The sequence below is a fragment of the Monodelphis domestica genome, chromosome 3, assembly GCF_027887165.1.
Source record: "Monodelphis domestica isolate mMonDom1 chromosome 3, mMonDom1.pri, whole genome shotgun sequence".
NCBI lineage: Eukaryota > Metazoa > Chordata > Mammalia > Didelphimorphia > Didelphidae > Monodelphis > Monodelphis domestica.
In genome coordinates, this window is record NC_077229.1 from 137355892 (window position 1) to 137377438 (window position 21547).

General features: G+C 37.6%; 1 protein-coding gene across 1 annotated transcript in view; it reads right to left on the minus strand.

Moving 5' to 3' along the window:
- The window catches only part of FER1L6 (fer-1 like family member 6), a 130939-nt gene that overhangs the window by 34445 nt on the left and 74947 nt on the right, over positions 1-21547 (minus strand). Inside the window, exons 16-22 of the mRNA XM_007488294.3 lie at positions 20391-20506; positions 18536-18667; positions 16878-17003; positions 13545-13672; positions 6586-6756; positions 3210-3370; positions 286-428 (exon numbers count right to left, since the gene is read on the minus strand). Of these exons, the coding sequence (XP_007488356.2) occupies positions 286-428; positions 3210-3370; positions 6586-6756; positions 13545-13672; positions 16878-17003; positions 18536-18667; positions 20391-20506 (977 nt within the window). The remainder of the gene's footprint in view (positions 1-285; positions 429-3209; positions 3371-6585; positions 6757-13544; positions 13673-16877; positions 17004-18535; positions 18668-20390; positions 20507-21547) is intronic.

A 21547-nucleotide genomic window follows, 5' to 3' on the forward strand; every position in this document is an offset into this window, starting at 1 on the left:
TACCCTAGCTTTCCACCTAAGTAAAAAAAAAATACTGGAACAACTCTAGGCAAAACATCTGAGTCATCTTATTAAATGTTTTGGGACTGGGTCATTGGCAGATCAAATCACAATTCAAATTTATGCAGAGACAAGCTTTTTCCCAAAGAGTGTGAAAATTCATCACATAAAGAGAAGAAAACATGCAGTCCAAAGGTGACTCAGGGGGAAATTGTGACAAGTTTTAAAGGTAAATTCAACCAATAAATTATGTTTCATGGGGGCCAGGCATAGATGCTTTCCTACCTGTTCCATTCCTGGCTTATCCTTGTGATACAAAGGTCGGGTTTCTATGTGTTCTGGAACAAGCTTACATCCAACTTCTGGGATTTCATCCCAGGAATGTAATACCTTGAGTGCCAAGTGCTCATAAGATTCAACAACCTCATCTAGATGAAAACAAAGAGAAAAGGCATTGAGATCAGCACGTTTTTACATGGGGAAACCACAATAACAGTTGGAGATAATTATTGATAAGTTAAATTGGAAGATTAATTTAAATATTATAAGATTGGGAGAGGGAAAGGATGGGGGTTACTAAGGGAAGGAAGGAGAAAAGAAGGGAGAAAAATGAAGGAATGACCTCCCAACAACCCAAAGGTCCAGAAACAATGACTGGAGCATCCTTTTCCCTATATTAGATAAACTTATCAATGATTCAATGAGCTCTAGGGTAGAAGTAACTTTGCTAATCATTAGAGGATGGCCATATATAATTTGTCAGGTTCTGGGAACTATATCATTCCCTGCTTTCATCATTAGACAAGACAAGGATTTGTCATTTGCCCTTCTGTAGTACATATAGCTCCTATCCCTTCTCCCTTTTGCTTAGCAAAATATAATTGATGCAATCATTGCTACTTTAAGGGGGATGACAATTTAATGCCTTTAGGGTCTATCAAAAGCCCTTTTCCTACTCTCCTATTTCTCACTCCCTTTTATCCATCCATGTCATCCTTTCCATGAACCCATCTTACCTTATTCTACTCTTGCATTATGCCTTTGGTAACTCCCATTTTATTGTTAAAAACCTCCCCTTCATGTTAGATCTGGGGCCTCAGTCCTTAAAATGGTGGCATATATTTCACATTTTATTTTAAAAGCACACCATGCTTACTGGTGGAGCCATAACTTGATCCAACCATTTTGGAAGGCAATTTGGAATTATGCCCAGAGGGCTTTAAAAGACTACCTGCCGTTTGATCCAGTCATACCACTGCTAGGTTTGTACCCCAAAGAAATAATAAGGAAAAATATGTGTACACAAATATTTATAGCTGCACTCTTTGTGGTGACAAAACTGGAAAATGAGGGGGTGTCCATCAATTGGGGAATGGCTAAACAAACTGTGGTATCTGATGGTGATGGAATACTATTGTGCTGAAAGGATCGATGAACTGGAGGAATTCCGTGTGACCTGGAAAGACCTCCACAAAGTGCTGCAGAGCAAAAGGAGCAGAACCAAGAGAACATTGAACACATAGACTAATATACTATGGCACAATCAAATGTAATAGACTTCTCTACTAGCAGCAATGCAATGACCCAGGACAATCCAGAGGAACTTATGAGAAAGAATGCTCTCCACAGAAACATAAAAGAAAAGCATAATCAATCACATAGTTCGATAGGGATATAATTAGGGTTATGTTAAAAGACCACTCTTCTGCATATGGGAATAACATGGAAATAGGTTTTGAACAATAATACATGTATAACCTAGTGGAATTGCTTGTCAGCTCCAGGAGGGAAGAAGGAAGGGGAGATGGTAAGAATCATGAATCATGTAACCATGGAAAAATATACTCAATAAAAAAAAATTTTAGTGATTAGTTAAAAATGAAAATCCTTCCTCTACTCTACCCCTGTTCTATCTCAGGTAAATTTTCCTTTTTAGTATGGCCCCATGTCTCCTTTCCTTCTGTAATAACCTCCAAAGCAGCTACTTCATAGTGCATCAGAACCTGCTTCCTCTCTTGGAAAATAACACCCTAGGCCAGTGATGCTGAACCTTTTAGACACTGAGTATCCAAACTGCAACCCTCACACCACATGTGAATCCCTCCACCTTACCCCAGATAGGGGAGAGAGGAAGCACTCCCATTGGGCTGCTGGGTAGAGGTGTGGGTCATGTGAGAACTGTTCTCAGTCATGCACAGAGAGGGAGAAGAGAGCAGCCTCCCTAGCACATACCAGCATGTGTGCCATAGGTTCACCAACATAGCCCTAGGTGAGTTCCTTCCTCTTCCCAACTTGACCCCCAAATAAAAATCACTCCTAAGACAACAAACGTATGGTCTATCTTTGGATCTGTTTTCAAAACCTTTCTAGCTTAGCAGGACTTGCCTACCAGATGAGTAGAATTATACCCTCTATCATAGCCTCTGAGTCTCTAGAGTCATAGCAGAGAAATCACCAAAGGGAGATTTTTAATGGAAGGTTCTGATAATCATCATTTATACCACAGTGTCAATTAAAATCACTGTGGACTTAGGGGTTGGGGATACTTCAGGCTTAAGACCTATCTTGAATTGAGGAATGATAGGCTTGTCCACCAGTGAAAATGAAAGACTTCCAAATCTCTGTGTGTACACATGGAAGATATTCTGTACAAAGCGTGCTTTATGGAGCCCTGGGAACCATCCAGTAATAATTACTAGCATCTGTATATGCCTTTAAGATTCACAAAGTGCGTTATAAATATTATCTCATTAGGTCTTCTCAACAGTCCTTTGAAGCAGGTGTTATTATTATCTTCATTTTACAGATGAGAAAACTGAATCTGAGAAAGATTCTGCAATTTGCCCAGGATCAAACATGGGAGGCTTCAACCCCAAATCTTCCTGACTCCAAAACTAGCATTTTAGTTACTGTACCATTTAATTGCTTTAATATCCCTAACTTGCTACTCCACCAATATGTAAGGCATATTCAATCCAGCAAACATTGATAAAGCATGTTCTAGGGTTAGGCATTATATAAGGCATTTATATAATGTCTGTATGTATAAACATATATGAGATATGGACATTTTGGACAATATTCTACATCCCAGTCCCATTCCTAATATTAAAATGGTAACCTTTCCCCCTAATCTTGAATATCCCTAAGTGATTCAAAGGAAGAATACATAACATAAGCAGAACACACTGCTTATATAAAATAGTTACCAGTGCCCTCTTCAGTGAAGACTGTTTTCCCAGAGAAGATCTTGTTTCCAACCTGGATCTCCCCAGGTCGAAAGTAAGGCCCAATCAGCTTGTTATCTTTGCAGAGTTTGGTGAGTATTTCAGTGGGTTTGGATGTGTCCCTCCAGGCATTGTACCCTTCTCTGCAAGTGAGAGGGAAAGGGACATGAAAAGTGAGATCAAGCATCCCAGTTGATGATGGAACTATTACTCCTTGCTCATAAAGTCTGTGCTATTTGCAATCTTTAATAGGTTTGAGTTTGCATAATATTGTGCTTTCCCTTGCAGGTATTACATAAAAAACTTTTAGATCATGTGTATGCATGATTCTGTCTTGATTTGGGGCTTTGGATCAGCTTAGTCTCAAAGTCAATGCAGATAGTTCCTGATTTGACTTTTTCCCCTGCCAGAAGAGCCTTTTAGCCGCCTGCTACTCAGGGGGAAAGCTCCATTTGACGCTCTCATTTTAGTATTTCTTTTTTTTCATGGTCTGGTAGCAAAATGTTACCAACTGTTTGAATTTAGAACTCCATCAGGTTTACTTTTAAGTAATTAGTTTCCTGGCAGGTAGCTTTTAAGTCTCACAACTCCTTTCTCATCATTGCTGAACATTTATAAATTAATTTGCATCTAAAAGCCAACTAACAATTAGATTTCTTTAATAGAAATTGGAGTACAGAGCAGAGATCAGATGTATTTACTGCATCACATACCTTTATCTTAAAGAGGTTTAAAGCTAAGAAATATCCCAGACTACAGAAGAACTTAAGCGGAAGGGGGAAAAGTTAAGTAGAATACAAAGGTTTTAAAACAGAGGCACAACCCTTTTTCTACACTGGTAACAAGATGAAGGGTCCTTGAGGGTTCATTCAACCATCATTATCTCATTCCAATTTTAAAGCATGATTGTGGTTAAGTTTTCCTAATCAAATGAGAATTTATTGCATTTTAACAAACTTTAGAGAAGTGGAAATGTATAAACTCTCAGTTCAAACCATTATGATATTTAGCAACTCTGTTAGGGAACCAAGAACAATTTTATAGTTAACTCTATTTTTTTCTTAGCATCATATATAATATTAAGAGCTCAGATTTATATGGACTTTTAAGGATTACAAAGTTCTTTACATATAATATCCATCATTAGCATCATCTTGTTCCAGCTTTGTAATGACTAGAAATAATTCAGGTACAAAGTCACTGTCCTGATATTATTCTTTAATATTAATTTTTGTGCAGATTATTGCCCAGGGGAGCAAAATAACTGCATTTGTAACTGAATAAATCTAGTAGGATATAAACTTAACTTCTGTTAGTTCATTGAAAGCATCTTTAGGCCAAACTCAATAGGCTATGTGACAATGGGGATCATATTTGTCTCATTTTGTTCTTATGTGGTTTGTACTGGGTGAAAAGTATTGGGCTCTGGAGTCCAATGTTTTAGCCCGCTCTTTGCCACTTCTGACCTGTTGAACTTGGGTTTCTATTTAATTCCTTAGACCGACTCTTCTCATATGAAAATTAGGAGATTATATAATGATACTATAATTTTTTCCACAGGTCTCTATATTTTGAAAGCTTTTCATTTCATGTAACATTAATGTTAGAACATTTGGCATAGTCATGTCTTTAAAAAATATTCTTAATAAAGATCAGTACAGCCTATTCTGGGCAATAGTTCTTTCTGTGATTCAGTGTAAGTATAATCTATGCATTGAATTTTCAAGGATCTTTTGAGATCTTTATGTATAGTAATATGGAAATTTGTTGTCTTCTAATTTAGGAATGATAATAATCTTATGATATATGATTTTGTCTGGGTATTTGCTAGATTATTATATTTTGATGAATATGTTACTGTTTCTACCATTTTATTTCATCATATAAGTTGATCGATAGGCTATGTTCCTTAATGATAACCTTCCTGTAGTTTCTGGAGGCAAAGACCTTATCTTGAGTGGCTATCACATTACGCCACCCTCTTGTGTAAACATCCACATGATTCAGACATCTGTTCAGTATTTCTTTCTTGACATATTATAGATTGACTTTCATTTATATTATCAGCACATCTAACCCCAAATTTTCCTTTTGCCTCAAATGCTTTCCCTACCTTCTTCCTTCCATGGAGATGAAGAATAATGATCATGATTCTCTGAGTAGAACTCTCAATTTCTTGCAAATTCTTATGAATCACTAATGAATCTTAGAAGAAGGATCTTTTTATCCCTTTGGTATTTGCCCAGAGCTTAACTAGTTTTCTAGTCAGGGAGTAAAGAGATGGGAAAAAAGGGATATTTAGCCAAAAATGATACTATATAGCTTTATATTCTTTGATATCTGGGCAGAAGCAAAGGAATGAATTTCATCATATTTTAGACCCAGGAGTGTCAGTGAGTGTTTTGTTTTTGTTTTTATATTTACAGATCTGGTACTATTCTTATGAGTAGTAGTGAGAAAGGGCTGGAAAGGTAATTGGCCTGAGCAAGGTGGAAGACATAGTTAATCTATCATTAAATAATCATTATTATTATAAGTCAATTGGAAAGCAGATTCAAGATTTAAAATGAAATAAGCATTAGTGGAGGATAAAAGTGCCACAATTAAGACCAATTGTGCTAATACAGGATTAAAAGGAACTATTTCAAATGTAAAAGGATATAAAATTCTACTTCCATAGGAGTCTCAGCAAGCAATCATCTAGAATGGAAAGACATTGACCACAGAAATAACAGTAACTAAGGTGAAGTTCTAATTTCTGTTTTCCCCTAAACTAATCCTCTTTATACCTAAAGCAGTTGAAAGCCTCTGCTTCCATAAGGAATTAACCTAGTTCACCTGTTCCTAGAGTAACTGCATAGTTGATGAAGCCCTAGTGGGGTGTCTGAGGGGCCAGAAAAAGTCAAGAGGGGGAAAGGATAGATAATCGTCCTCAACAACAACCTTCTCACAATTCATTTTCTGCCCACTCATAAAGCGAGGACAGCTCTTACCATAACTCTCATCATTATCATCATTATTGCTGCTGCCTGCCAGTCATTAGCTCACTGGATAGGAAGCTTACAAGGGATATAACAAGCATCCTAGTTGAAGTGGGCCTGTCCTTGGTGCTGAATCCACCATTCCCACTTCAAACTAGAACCTTCATTCAATTTCGAGGGGCCAGAGTTCATTGTTTTGATAATACTCATTCAAGTTCCATTTGAGAAGTCATTACAGGGACTCCTTAACTAGTGAAACTTTTCTAAAAGCTGAATTATTTCATAACCAAAATCCAGAGCACCAAAGGCTGTGGCATCTTGTACAAAAGATCTAAAGATGGGGGAAAGAGGAGAATGGGAAAGGAGAAAATACTTACATCTCATACTGGCTCTGTAAGCCACAGATTGCTCGGTGCTTACTATAGAAGCGGTTCTCCAGGTCAATTTTGGTCTCTCCAATGAGGTCATCTGACCCAATCATATCATGGTCATATATCCGAACTATGAGCAGAGTCTCTTTAGGAAATGTAGCCTGAATCTCAAATGACCTAGGACCCAAGCAGAGAAGATTTCATGATCCAAACTGGATTGAGGATGTTATAAACTCACATTTGTATAGGTTTAAAAAGTGCTTTCTTTAAATATTTTTGTCAGGTACATAGAATATAATTCCTATTTTACAGATGAGGGAAAAAGTTCAGAGAATTTAAGTGACTTGGTCAAGATTACATAACCAGTAAATGTCAAAACTGGGATTTGAATATAGGTTTTTGCCTCTTAATTCCAATATTCGTTTTATTAGACTATGGCAAAATTACTTTTATACTTCACTATTTGTACCAATGGAGCAACTGTGTGGTGCAATGGATGGAATGCTGGGTCTAGAGTTCAAATCTGGCCTCATACATGATATGATTCTGGGCAAGTTATTTAATCTTTGGTTGTCTTAGTTTCTTCTTCTGCAAAATGGGTTTAATAATAGCACCTAACCCCCAGAGTTGTTACAAGGATAAAAATGAGATAACTACAAGGCACTTAACACAAGGCCAGGCATATGATAAACACTATGTAAATTTTTGTTTGCTTTTTAATTAGATGATTGCTATGAATTGTATCATGCAAGAGGCAATGTAGATTAGTGAACATGAAGTGGGCCTTAGAACCAGGAATATCTAGGTTTAAGCCTTGGCTTTGATATATACTATCTGTAGGACCTTGGGCAAGTCCTAACTTTTCAGGGCCCTGGGCAACTCTCAGGGAAAAGGGAAAGAACAGTGACCACTCAGCATTGGTAGAGGGAGTTGCCTCTCCAGGAATTCTCTATACCAGCACTGGCAAAACTTTTAGAGATCACATGCCCAAAACTATACCTTCAAGCTGCCTATGAGCCCCATGCATTGCCCCGGACAACAGAGGGAGGAAGTGCTCATATTGACCTGCTGGACAGAGGGGCAGGACATGTGAAAATTGTCCTCAGCCATGGTGGAGAGGAGAAATGGAGCAGTCCCCTCTGGCATACTGGGGCATGTGTGCAATGCCTTCACCAATACAGCTCTATACCAATGGAATCACAAATCCAGTGCAAAATAATAAAATTAGATAAAGGTGCAATTCATATTTTGAAAATAAAAATCCCGAGATTTATTTTTATAAGGTATAAATCTGCTTTCTATTTTTTCTAAATGAATTACCCAATGCTAATTTTAAATACATGCATAAGAATTTTTATCATATATATATTTCAAATTACATGCAGATACAATTTTTAATCATTTTGTAATGTTTTGTGATCTGAGTTCTCTTCCTCCCATTCATAAGATTTTAAGTTCTTTAAATATCAGGTTTGAAATATGAACATTCCATGTGCTACATAGTAACCATATTCAGAAAGAATTTTTGTTAAAAAAAACTATTTTGAATGAAGTGAGTAAACTTACTATGTAAAATTAAAAAAAATTAAAGTATGTTATATTTGTATATGTATAATCTTCATCTACCAAGGGTCAATATAAGACCTAATGAGGAAAAACAAGAATTATAAAGGCAAGAGCTTTAGTATATGTGCTGCTGAAGCAAGCACAAGGAGAGATCTTTAAAGCTATAGGAGACTTTGAGATCACTTAACCGAAATCTTTCCCTTTACAGGGAAGGAAACTGAGGCTTGGAAAAGTACCTTGCCCAGAAGTACCTTGCCCAGAGTTCCATGCTTGGTAGGAAAGTCTAAACTTGAAGTTAGAGTGTCAGATTGTTACTCTAGTGCTCTTTCTTCTACCATCAGGCTGCATGCATATAAAGCTCTCTAATGGAAATATTTCTGAATAATCTGGCTGCTTCCTCAGCATGCTGTGAGACTTGACCAGGCTGCCACATATACTGCCAGACCTGCTTAGTTATGACATAGCAATTTCTACTTGGAAAGGGTTTTAGAATCACAGCAACCCCAAGAGGCCATTATCCTGCCTCTACAGATAATGAAGCAGAGAGATGGGACAATTTCAGTGATTATATCTGACTTGAGGTGACTCGAGTAGGTCAGTGTATTGCTGAGGGAAGAGCTTAATTTTTCTGTCAAGTCATCAAGATATTGCACCCCTTTGGGATGAAGGACTTAGGGTTCCTAAAATAGAGCAGCAATAAGTAATATTCAATAGCTATTCCACAGGTTAAGATTCCCACAGATTTTAGGCCCTGTCATCATTATTTTCACCACCACCATCACCATTGTCAACCTCACTAGAAGGGTCCTAAACTACCCATTCAGGAGATCCTATGACAGTGAAAATGATAAGGAGAATAAGGAAAGACCCTTAAGGTATTGTCAAGGATTCAATTGTAGGTGACATTGTGACACATAATTATTGCTGCCTAACCCTTGGGTTTCTTCTATGCTTAAGACCTTAAGCAGTTTATAACATCACATTGCATGATCTCTTCAAAGGATATGCAAAGTTGAGGGAAAAATAAATATACAGAGAAAGCTATTTAGGTAGCCAGTCTTCCCATATGTACTATAGAGGTACAGCACCAGGTTCAGTTTATCAATGGCTAGAGACCATAAGATTGGCATTTTCCCTACTTTAAAATATTTGTTATAGGCAGTATCAGAGAGGAAGAGACGTCTATGCAAAGCTAATGCCAGCATCTTCTGCCTTCCTGCTTTCATATCTCAGCTTCTCTGCCCTGTTATAATTTTAATTCATTCATTCAATCACTCACTCACTCATTCATTCATTTATACATTTGACAAGTCTTCAATTACTAAGTGCAAAACTCTGCCAGGGAGAGGAATGGTACAGTATAAAGAGCCCTGAATTAAAAGTGAAAAGATCTGGTTCCATCGCTTACAACCTTTGTAACCTCTGGCCAAGTCTCTTTTCCTCTCTGTACTTCAGGCAATTATAAAATAAAAAGTTAGACTATATTATTTCTAATATGCTTTCCAATCCTAACTTAATGACCCTGGGAAGAGTGAAACATAACTTCTGTAATCAATCCCAATAAATTTAAACTCAATTCAATTGAATAAATACCTCTTATCTTCAAAGCAGCTAGATGGCACAGGGAACAGAGTACCAGGCCTTGATTCAAGAACTCATTTTCCTGAATTCAAATCTGGCCTCAGACACTTATTAGCTATGTGTTCCTGGGCAAGTCACTTAACCTTGTTTGCCTCAGTTTTCTCATCTGTAAAATGAGCTGGAGAAGTAAATGGCAAACCATACAGTATCTTTGCCAAGAAAACCCCAAATAAGGTCATAAAGAGTCATATGCAACTGAATAAAAGGCAGTGTATGTACGTGTGTGAGAGTAAGAATTAAATGTTTACTTTTTAGGTGCATTGTGCTAGATAGGTGATATGTAGTAAACCCTTTGGCAACATCTGGTAAGAACACTGTTTGATTTCTGAAATCCAAAGAGAGTATTCTCCTTTAAAAGATTTTAAAGGGGTTTTCAACTACCCAGGACAGCTAACATAGGTTTATGTGGGTATGTCACATGTCTTAGAGCTCAGCTCATCTTCAGGAATGATAGTAGTATTAGGGATTATAATGTTCCATCAAAAAAAAAAACCCACTGATTTAGGTATGGAAGTTACAGGCAGACACAGTCTAGTTTGATATCAAAAAGTACTTCTTAACAATTGCATCTTTTAAAAAAAGGAATGAACTTCCTTGAAAGAAAGTGAATTTCCCATCACTGGAGGTTGCCAGACACAGGCCAGAAAACCATTTGTTGGGGATCTTTTAGAATAAATTCAAGCTTCAGATTGGGGCCAGACTAGATGACCTTTGAGGTCTCTTTCAACTCCGAGATTCTATGAATCAGTAGTTTCCTTAGCAATATAATACAGTAAAAGAAACACTGAAGAGTACTAGGAGGCCTGGGTTGAATACCAGTCCTGCTCTCTTTGACCCTTTTGACCTTGGTCAAGTGGTTTCCATTCTTTGGTGCTTCATTTCTTTATCTGTAAAGAGATTTTGGTCCAAAAAGGTCTCTAACGTTCTTTCAAATATGAAATTCTTTAACTCTTTAGATTCAATATAAAGGACCTGCAATTTCTTGTGCAACATCCTCGTATGACCCACCAGTGATATTTTAGTGACCAAAAAAACCCAATTCCCTGTAGAAATAAAGAGGGACATTTCAAGACAACGAAGGGATTTCACATCCTTTCCCATTTCCCCATTAGTGGCAGGAATGTGGAAATCGCTATATAACAATAACACTACAGATATTTCTGCCATAGGAATTGTTTAGAATCCATAAAGAATCTAACCAACAACTGGTTGAAGGGGCAGGTAGGGAGGTATCATGACTGATAACATCAGATTAATCACAAAATTTGAAAGGTGAAAGGGGGACCTCAGTGGCCATTTAGGCTAACCAATTCAGGAAAGCAAGTATTCAGTTTCTGCTTGAAAACCTCCAAAGAGAGGGAGCTTGGCACCTCTCTAGGCAAGGCATTATACTTTTAGACAACTCCAATTATTAGGAATTTTTTTTTGCTATCAAAGCTTACATCAGCTTTTGTAATAACCATTGTTCCTACTCTGCCCTCTGGGGCCAAATTGACTATACCATTGTCAACATGACAGCCTCTCAAATATTTTAAAGCAACTATTAAGTATTTGAAGGACCATTAAATGAAGGAAAGTTTTGACTTTTTTGTTTGAAATGGGATGACTTTGATATTCACATAAAGACAAAGACATTAATGTTGGAATGCTAGCCAATGCCAATGACCTCTTTCCTTACCAAGTAAGAAAAATGGTAGAATCTATCACAGGACCTTTGCTACAGGGGAAGCATAAATATTAAAGTATTAATAAAAATGGACCCTGGAATTACATCTCAGCTTTACTGCTGATATACTTCATGACACAGAAAAGGCTACTGCATTTCTGTCTGCTTGCTTTACGTATTGTAAAATGAGGGGAAAAGTTGACCTAATTCATGGGGCTGCAGTAGGAAAGAGCTAATAAAAAGTGACTGCAAAGCACTTAGAAAATATGAAGTACTCATTACACCAGTGTTAAGTAATGATAAAGGTCATTCCTTGATGCAGAGAAACCAAGAAAAGATTCTCTGACACAGTGCCCATTGTATTTTTAATTATTCTCATTAATTGGAACTGGCCAGATGATTTATTGCTTCATTTTTTCTGGAGTTATATAATATGAAGACCTGATAGGAGATCAAGTGCCAGAAAGCCCAGGGCTCTTACAAACAAGGAAAGGAATTTAAATAAGAGCTGACAACACAGAGAGAGCAGTCAGCATTTTTAGTTATGGAAGAAAAGGCACTTGATGTATCTAAAGTACATCTCTATTTACCCTTTCAATGATCCATGATTTCACTGATGAGGATACAATATATCCTTCACACTATTGCATATCAAAGATTTCTGATGACTTAGTGCAACCAACTTGGTGATAAACCTCTCTAAACTCAGTAAAGCCTATACTTGAACACAGGCAACATTACCACAATGGAAAGAATCCTGGATCTGGAGTCTGTAGAACTGGGTTTAAATTCCACCTCTGCTTCTTACTGTCTGATTGATCCTGGGCAAGTCATTAATCTATCTAGACCTTGGTGATGACTTCAACTGTAAAATAAGGACAAGTGACCTTTGATTTTCCCTTCCAGTTCCCTTCTATATGTCGGCTTCATTTAACATGCAACCTATGATAGGCAAAACACAGAGAACTGAAGGGGAGAAAAAGAGAGAGACAGACAGTGACTAAGAGAAAGAGACAGAGAGACAGAGACAGAGTATATATTCATGTGATTATGCAAGGAAACATACATAAAATTTACTGTATAAAAGAACCCCCACCCCCAAATCTTTAGAAACATTTTATCTCTAATGGTGAGGGATAAATAGAAGAAACGATTCAAAAGAGATGCTATTCGATTTGCAAAGACATATTTCATAGATCCTTTCAGATGTATTACATTAAAACTTGTTAAAGATAAGCAAATCATCTGATAGATGTGCTAGATTATTCCCACACAAATTCAGTCTTTTCTAGTAAAAGTTTTATTTTTTTTAATAATAGTGGTATTGTGGAAGTCATATTGTCAGCATGTTTATAAATGGATCCCAACCCCTATGGGCTCCACAATCAGGAAATGGATTGGGGGTGAGGGAGCAGACATATTCTAGTAATGACTCTCTCAAAAAAACTGAGTGTGATCCTAGGTAAATCACCTCACTTTTCTGGCCAGCAGTTTTTTCTGTAAAGCCAAGCAGTTGGAATAGATTTGTAAGAAGGTAGGCTTAAATGAAGTAATGCTGAGTGAAATGAGCAGGACCAGGAGAATGCTGTATATAGTAACAACAATAATATATGATGATAAACTGTGAATGACTAACTCTTAACAAAGCATGGATCCAGGACAACTCCAAGGGACTCATGATGAAAAAGGATATCCATGGCCATAGAAGGAACAGATGAAGTCTGAATGCAAATCAAAACAGCATTCTTCACTTTATTTCTTCCATGAATCTTTCTCTAGTGTAAGCAATATGCATCTTATTTCACAACAGGATGAACAGGAAATATGTATTATGTGAATATATGCACAACCTACATCAGATTACCTACCTTCTTGGGGAGGAAGGGGAAAAAAGAATGAGACAGGTTTTTTTGGACATAGCTAAAGTGATAATTTGTCTTGGATAAGCATATTTATTATAATTTATTAAATATTTATGACAAATCACACATTCTTTTCACGTGGTATATTATAATATGTATTTTAAAATAAAAATAAATGGTACCTAAAAAAAAACTTTAGACACCATGAGGAAGTCAACAGAGTCACTGACCTTCCAAATACTGGATTCAGTTGTTTGGGAATATATTTCTCCCGGTCCTTAATATCAGTTTTGCCAAGGGTTAGAGCAACATAGGGATCAGATTTACCATCTGGATCAGCTGGGCTGAGGTTAAATGCCTGAGGAGGAAAAACATCCTTTTAATCACTTAGTAATTTTCTATTAGGATGATTTACAGCTCCCTTATCTTTTTTATTTCTCTGAAGTCCATTTTCATCCAGGTAGACAGAAGGTCCCACTCACTTACCAGCCATCTGGTCAGACTGAAGTTTCCATTGGGTAGCTTAATGATCTTCTATCTGGAGTGCCTGAGATGAGAGTATATGCAATACTGAAGAGAGCCCTGACTGACAGATGAGAGGCTACAAGGACTAAAGCTTAGTTTGAAGGGTGGGAAATTGAATGAAAGTATCAACAACAGCATCCCAAAATACTTCAATCAGCATTTAGCATTTTACCATCCTTTTTTTATACCTGGACTCCCTTTGCCATTGCCTTCTCTTAGCTAAATCCCATCCTTCAAGAAATACACAGCTCAAGAAATGCCTCTTCCTTTCCGACTTCCTTATGCAGCTATTCACAGAAATTCTCCTTAGCCAAACTATGCAGTAGCTCTCAGATCAGTAGTGCTCAAAATCATTAGGAGGGATCCATAGAAAGCATCTTGTTTAACCTGCAGCTGAACAAAAACCTTCTCTACAATGTACACCCAACAAATGATGGCCCAACCTACACTTGAGGCAACTAAGTGGCACAGTGGAGAGACTTGGATTTGGAGTCCAGAAGACTGGTATTCAAAATGCCCAGGACATACATGGTAAATATCTAAATGTTTAGCAACTGGTACTAGCTTTTTGACCCCCCTTAGCATCAATTTTCTCATCTGTAAAATGGAGGCAATAAGAGAACATACCTTACAGATTAATAAAGATCAAATCAGATAATATATGGAAAGTGCTTTTAAAACTTAAAAGAGATTTATAAATGTTAATCAAAATGAAAATTAGGAAGCAGCATGATGTCCTGGCTGAAGAACTTGAAACCAGAAATATTTGAGTTCAAAACCTGCCTCAAATACTGACTAGCTGGGAGACCTGGAAAAATCACTTAAACCTCTGTGTGAACTTTAGATTACTCCACCCTAGTTAGTCTAACAAAAATCAGGAATGTCTACACCCATACTTAAGGATTAAGTATTTAGGAGGATGGCCTATGACAGACATGTGCTAGCAAATGACAAAACAGAAACAACTGACAGGCCCCTGGGCTGTCCTAAGTCAAGCCTAAGATATAATTGGTACATGTGAGATGTAGGAAAGTGATGTAAAACCATCTATATATTTCACATCACTTCCTTTCTCAGGGCTCTTTAACAGTGGAGATGTGGCTGGCGGTAGCTGGCTGAGTGTGTCGGCATCTTGGCATGGTGGCTGCTATTGTCCGGTTTTTAGTGGTGAGTTTTCCTGTGATACCATACTGGAGGAAGCCTAGTAACCTAGTTTGGTGAGGCGTCTTCTCTGAGATCTCTCAGAGTTTTAAACCGATTCTTTCTCTTTTACCTTCCAAACACTATCCACTTAGAAGCCTCTAATCTTCTTCAGAAACCTTGTGGTGGAGGATTTTGAACTCCCCCTGGCACAGGCCAGGCGGGAAAAATCTTATACCTTCTCCCTCTCTCTTCTCCTTGATTTCTTCCCTATATATTGATTAAACCACCACATATTTCCAAACTGACTTGGGTATTTTTATTTGGGATATCCCCTGGTGACCAAAAATTAAATTTAGATTAGGTCACGACCCCAAATTATCCTTACAACTGTCTACTTCAGTTTCCTATCTACAGAAAAAGAATATTAATCATACCTATCTCAAAGTTATTGTGAGGAAAAGATGAGATAATATTTTGTAAAGAACTTAAAAAATTTTTTTATTTAATTGATTAATTTAGAGTATTTTTACAGGATTACAAAAATTATGTTCTTTTCCTCCCCTCCCTGTAAAGGACTTTTTAATTTTTAAACACTATGGAAGTGCTTTATATACTGTAATGATATATCATGTAATATTATAAAATTTCAGAAGCAAGTTTGATTTTGATAATAAGAAAAACTTCCTGGCAATTAGAGCTATTCAGAACTACAGTGGACTACCTGGTATAATAGCAATTTCCCCTTCAATGAAGGTCTCTAACAGTAATAATAATAATAACAACTATTTTTATAGCTAGCATTCATAGAGCATTTTTGTGGCTTGCAAAGAACTTTACATTTGTTATCTTAATTAATCCTTACACTAATCTGTGAGGAAGATGTGATTAATATTCCTTTTTACAGATGGGAAACTGAAGCAGACAGTTAAGTGACTTGCTCAGGGTCATACTGCTAGTAGATGTCTGAGGTCAGATTTGAACATAGATCTTCCCAATTCTGGGTTCAGTATTCTATCCAGTTAGACACCAACCTTCCTCAATCATTTCTAAATTGTCTAAAAATACGCACAGTGTCAAAATTAAGAAATGGGATCAGTTCAATAGAAAAGGATAATCCATTTTTGGTTTCTAAGACAACAAGAAAGGGAGAAGTGTTGTTGCAGTGGGAGTATTTTACTGTACTAGGTGGAATGTACCAAGAGGATGAAGAAAAGTCTGTCTATAAACAGAGTATGGTTCCCCAGGCTAAACCTCTTTTTTATGGTCAAGAAAACCAAAGTTCTTGAACAAGAAACCTGAAGTAACAGTAGTTTACGGAATAAATAACACCCTCCATTCCCTATAAACCAGATTACCTTTTAGGAAATAACATTATCAGGCAATCAGTGGGTAAGTACATGCTATGAGAGATACCAAGCATGAGACATAGTCCCTGACCTCGTGAAAGGTTAATTTCACTTGAATGCAAATTGAGAGATCCTGACCAGTGGTACAAGATGTCACGTGAGAGAGGACAGAAAGAACTGGGCTATGGAGGCTTCCTAAAGGAAATGGTTCTGGCTTAGGTAGACAGATGGAATTTGTGGTTTTGCTTATCATCTCCTGCTCCTTTTTCTCATTCCGTCAACTCTACTTCATGGTTTGCTGCCTCTCTTACACCCAACAATATACTTTTCAAGATTGAGACATTTCATTGTCTTCCTCTGTCAGCCCATCAGGGGACCTACAGTGGTTAGAAAGAAAGAGCCGGAGAATGTATCATCATCACAGAAACATCCCTTGACCAATCCTGGGAAGCACTTTCAAAGTTAGTCCTGACGGAAAGGCACTGAAATACCAATATTTGAAGATCCAACCCCATCCTATTTCAAGGCTAGTAAAGAAGATTAACTTACAGCAACGATATAGACTCTGATGAGGACTTTGATAGAATGGTTGGGTGGAATCCCCTGCTGGATTCGAAGCTGTCCTCCATCCTCGAGGCTGGGGTCCTCTGGACTTTTGTAAATGCAGAAGGAGCCCTATAAACACACAAGGAGAGCTCAATGAATAAATGACAGTAACAATATCAATAGGTAGCCTTTATGTGGTACTTAAAATGTGTAAAATACTTTTAAAAACCGTCATTTGTTCATCATAACAACCCTGAGTTGAGTCTTATCTTTATATCCATTTGACAGGAAACTGAGGCATGAAGGGAAGTTAAATAATTTGCCAAGAATCACATAGGATTGTCCAAAGCCAGATTTGAATTTACATCTCCCTGACTTCACATCTGGCATTCTTTCTATTGTTATTATATATTATTATTATTATTTCTATTACTACTTAAGAAATGTCTTTATTCATTAAGGAATTTCATGCTTAAATGATGCAAGTTTTCATTCTCCAGATCCCCATCATATATCTTTAAGAAGATGAGAGACCACTTGGTTTGAGAAGGAAATATCTAAGAACAATGTCATAAGCAATATAGAAATATATGTTATTAATAAAATAATTTAAAATTAGAAAATTATTTTCCTTACAATGACCTAGTGAGGTACACAGTGCAAGTGTTTTTAATCCCATTTTGTAGATCAGGAAGAAGAGGCTATAAGAGGTTGCATGACTTACTCTTGATCACCCAGCTAAGCAGTATCTACTGCAAGATTCAGGCCCGGGGGTAGCTAAGTGTCACAGTGAATAGACTGCCAGGCCTGGAGTTTGGAGGACCTGGGCTTACACCTGACCTCAAATAACTTTATGACCCTAAGAAAATAACTTAACCCTATTTGCCTAGTCCCTGCTCTTCTTAGAGTTGTTATTAAAACAGAGGGTAAGGTGTTTTGTTTTGTTTTTTTAATTTCAAACCCAGGTCTCCTCTGGGGCTTTAGCCCCTATGTGACAATGACTCTCAAATGTAATAGACAGCAGATGGCTAGACTAAATGGTGGTAGATATTAAGAGAACTTAAGGAAATCCTTTCAGCATGTTGAATAGATCCTTCATGGAAAATTTATGGGAAAATCATAGATAAGAAATGGGATGGGACAAGACAGAGTGGGAAGGTATGCAACAATTGAGATGTGCATGTGTAGAGGAAATGCCATACTAATGAAATAATGGATTAATAAAAATACCATTTATATATTTTTTAAAAAACAAAAGAGGTAGGATACCAAATTGGATAGGGTACTGTTTTATGAAGGCCTAAGTTCAGAAACTTCCTAATTTTGTGACAATATAAAAGTCATCTAAATTCTTTTTGCTCCAGTTTCCTCAACTGAAAAATTGGGAACTGAATTTGATGTCTTCTAAGGTCTCCTCAACTCTAAATCAAGGAGTCTAGAAATGAATCCTAGAAGAAAATGTGTTTTCCTTAGGAAAAGTTGGCATTTCTGATCCCTCAATCAATCATACTGAATTTTTTTTAACTAAGGATGGATGGCCCTACATTGAGCAATTTCTTTTCCCATTTACATTGTGATCCTTGAGAGGCATGGAGTACCAATGGTCTAGGATATTTGTAGCTTGAAAATTATACACCATCAAGTATAGAATTTGGACTCACCTTGAATTTCCCTATTACTCGGTCTCCATCGATACTGTGATCATCTTCCATGGACTTGCCTCTGAAGAGCTCAAAGGTTTTCACCCAGTCTTCAAAATTATTAAATTCATTCTCCAGATCTCCATCATATATCTTTAAGAAGACAGAACATTTGGGTTGAAAAGAGAATATCTAAGAACAGTTTCATAAGTAACATAGAAGTACCTATCAAGCCAAAGTTATTCTCATAGATCAGAATATGATTCATGGTTTCTGAAAGAGTAGAATGAAGATAAACATAGCTCGCCTCTGTACAGCAATGTGAAGTTTACAAAGAACTTTACATATGCTATTTCATTTGATCCACAATATAATGCTGTAAAGTAGGTGCCATTAGTATCCCCATTAAAGAGATAAGGAAACTGGGATTGAATGAAATTGTGACTGACTCAGGGTTAGACAGCTTGTAATATCTACAGCAAGATTTCAACTCAGGTCTTCCTGACTCCAAGTCTAACACTCCAACACTCCCACTGAGCAACCTAGCAGACTCTCTGGATCGGCGATGGAAGAGTAGAACCACATGACCAAATGAGCCATTTGGGAACACCAACTCATTTGGGACTATTTGGTTTACAGCTGAATGTCTTTCCATGCTCTATTTCCACTCTAACCCCACATACTAAATAACTTTCAAAGGGGTGACAGATAAACAAACCCAAGTATGAGCATGTCATAGTGGCCATTGTACTGTTCTGATGAGATGGAGTGTGTACCCTGGGTCATCTTATTGTATTGAATCACTAGAGGGAAAAGGAGAAAGAGGACAAATATACAGTTCCTTGGCATTCTTTTATTCTGTGTCAATGCCCAGCTGAGCTGTCAATTAGCAATAGGTGAGTCTATATGGTATTGTAACCCATTAGCCAGTGTCTTGGGGGAAAAGAGGCCAAGGAAATGGCAGATTCTCCTTATTGAACTGGTTCTTTTTGGTTCCCCATTAATATCAAATTCTTCTAGGGGGCAGCTGGGTAGATCAGTGGATTGAGAGCTAGAGACGGGTGTTCCTAGGTTCAAATATGGCCTCAGACACTTCCTAGCTATGTGACCCTGGGCAAGTCACTTGACCCCCATGGCCTAGCCCTTACCACTCTTCTGCCTTGGAACCAATAGACAATATTGGTTCCAAGACAGAAGGTAAGCGTTTAAAAAAAAATTCTTAAATCTAGGTTTGGGAATTTAAAAAGAATAGACTAGACCCTTTGGGGCAGCTAGGTGACTCAATGGATTGAGAGCCATGCCCAGAGATGGCCTGGGTTCAAATCTGACCTCAGACATTTCCTTACTGTGTGACCCTGGGCAAGTCAATTAACCCCCATTGCCTAGCCCTTACCACTCTTCTGCGATGGAACCAATACATAGGATTAATTCTAAGGTGGAAAGCAAGGGTTTAAAAAAAGACTACACCATAGAGGGTGGAACTGTTTCATTTCTGTTTTCATATATTCAATACATAGTAAGTATGGTCATTGGTATGCAATAAGCACTTAATCATTGTCCAGTTGAATTTTTGAAAACAGTTACATAAAGCCAACCTGCTGATTACTGAGGGGCTTTCATGGGCTATAAGCTAGGGGGTACAGTGGATAGAGTGTGGGGCCTCAGGAAGACTCATCTTTCTGAGTTCATATCTGACCTCAGATACTGTTTGGCCTTGGATGAGTAACTTAAACCTGTTTCAAAATGAGCTGGAGAAGGAAATGGCAAACTACTCCAGTATCTTTGCCAAGAAAACCCCAAATGGGGCCACAAACAGCCAGATACAGCTGAAATGACTGAAGGACAACAAAATAAATGGAAATGTCATACCACATACCTTCAAGGTGGCTAGGTTTGGTATGTTTGCTTCCTTTGGTTTCTTCTTGAACATTTTATCTTTCTTCCTCTTTGGCGTGTCTTCTATAGTCACTACCACCTCGTCTGTTTTGGTATCTGTGGAAATTCAGTCATAACATGTAAATAAATCTCTAATTCCCCTAGATAGGAAGGAAGGCATTTCCACCTTCATCTATATCTTTCAGAATTCTTCTCTTTCTTTTCAGATGACCTCAGATACTTTCTTTTGTTGGAAACTTTCCCTAATTCCTTCTAGTTGCAAGTTCTCAGTCCTTTCTTAAATTCTCTTTCATTAGACTAATGGGTCTTCCACAAGACTGTAGGTTTTTTGAGGGCAGAAGTGTTTTCATCTTTTGTCTCTGTGTTCCGAGTACCATCAGAGTGCCTGGCACATATAAGGTGATTAATAGTGGTTATTTAATTGAATTTAGATGAAGGACAAATGACCATTCCTTCATTTCTCTTTTAATTTCTTCCATCTTCTAAATCCAGAAGTCCTTTTCCATTTCCTTCTCTCTGTAATTAATCATTACTCTCCTCTTCCTGCATGCCTTTAAAATGACAACATGGACATTCCCTAGTACTTAGTCCAATGCCTGGAACATAGTAATCCCTTGGTAAATGTTTGGCAACTGGCTGGTTCGTTGATGCAGGAATACATGAAACTATATCCCACAAGGATTGTGTGAGATAGACTCATAGAATCGTGGGCCTAGGAGGTACCCAAAAGGCCATTGTGCCAAACACTCTCATTATGCCCACCAGAAAGGTGAAGTGATTGTAAGGTCCCACAGATCATACACAAGACACCTGAGACTAGAGCCAAGATCACCTAATTCCCAGTGCAGCATTCTTTCCATACCCCCTTGATGATGAGATGCCAGAATGAATCAGACTATTCTGCATGATGTGCCATACTCACACAGCGGTTACTTCAACTGCTGATGATCCTAATGACAGCTAGCTAAAAATTTAGTTACTAATTACCCATCCTTTCTCTCCTACCCACTTCCATTCAGCTACTAGATCTAACACTTGGCCTGTTTACCTTTAGGCAACCTTGTAAATGACTGTGGAAATTTCCTAGCTTACAAAATGTCACTTGTCTGCTATTCCTTGGGGAGTATAAGAGAAGTA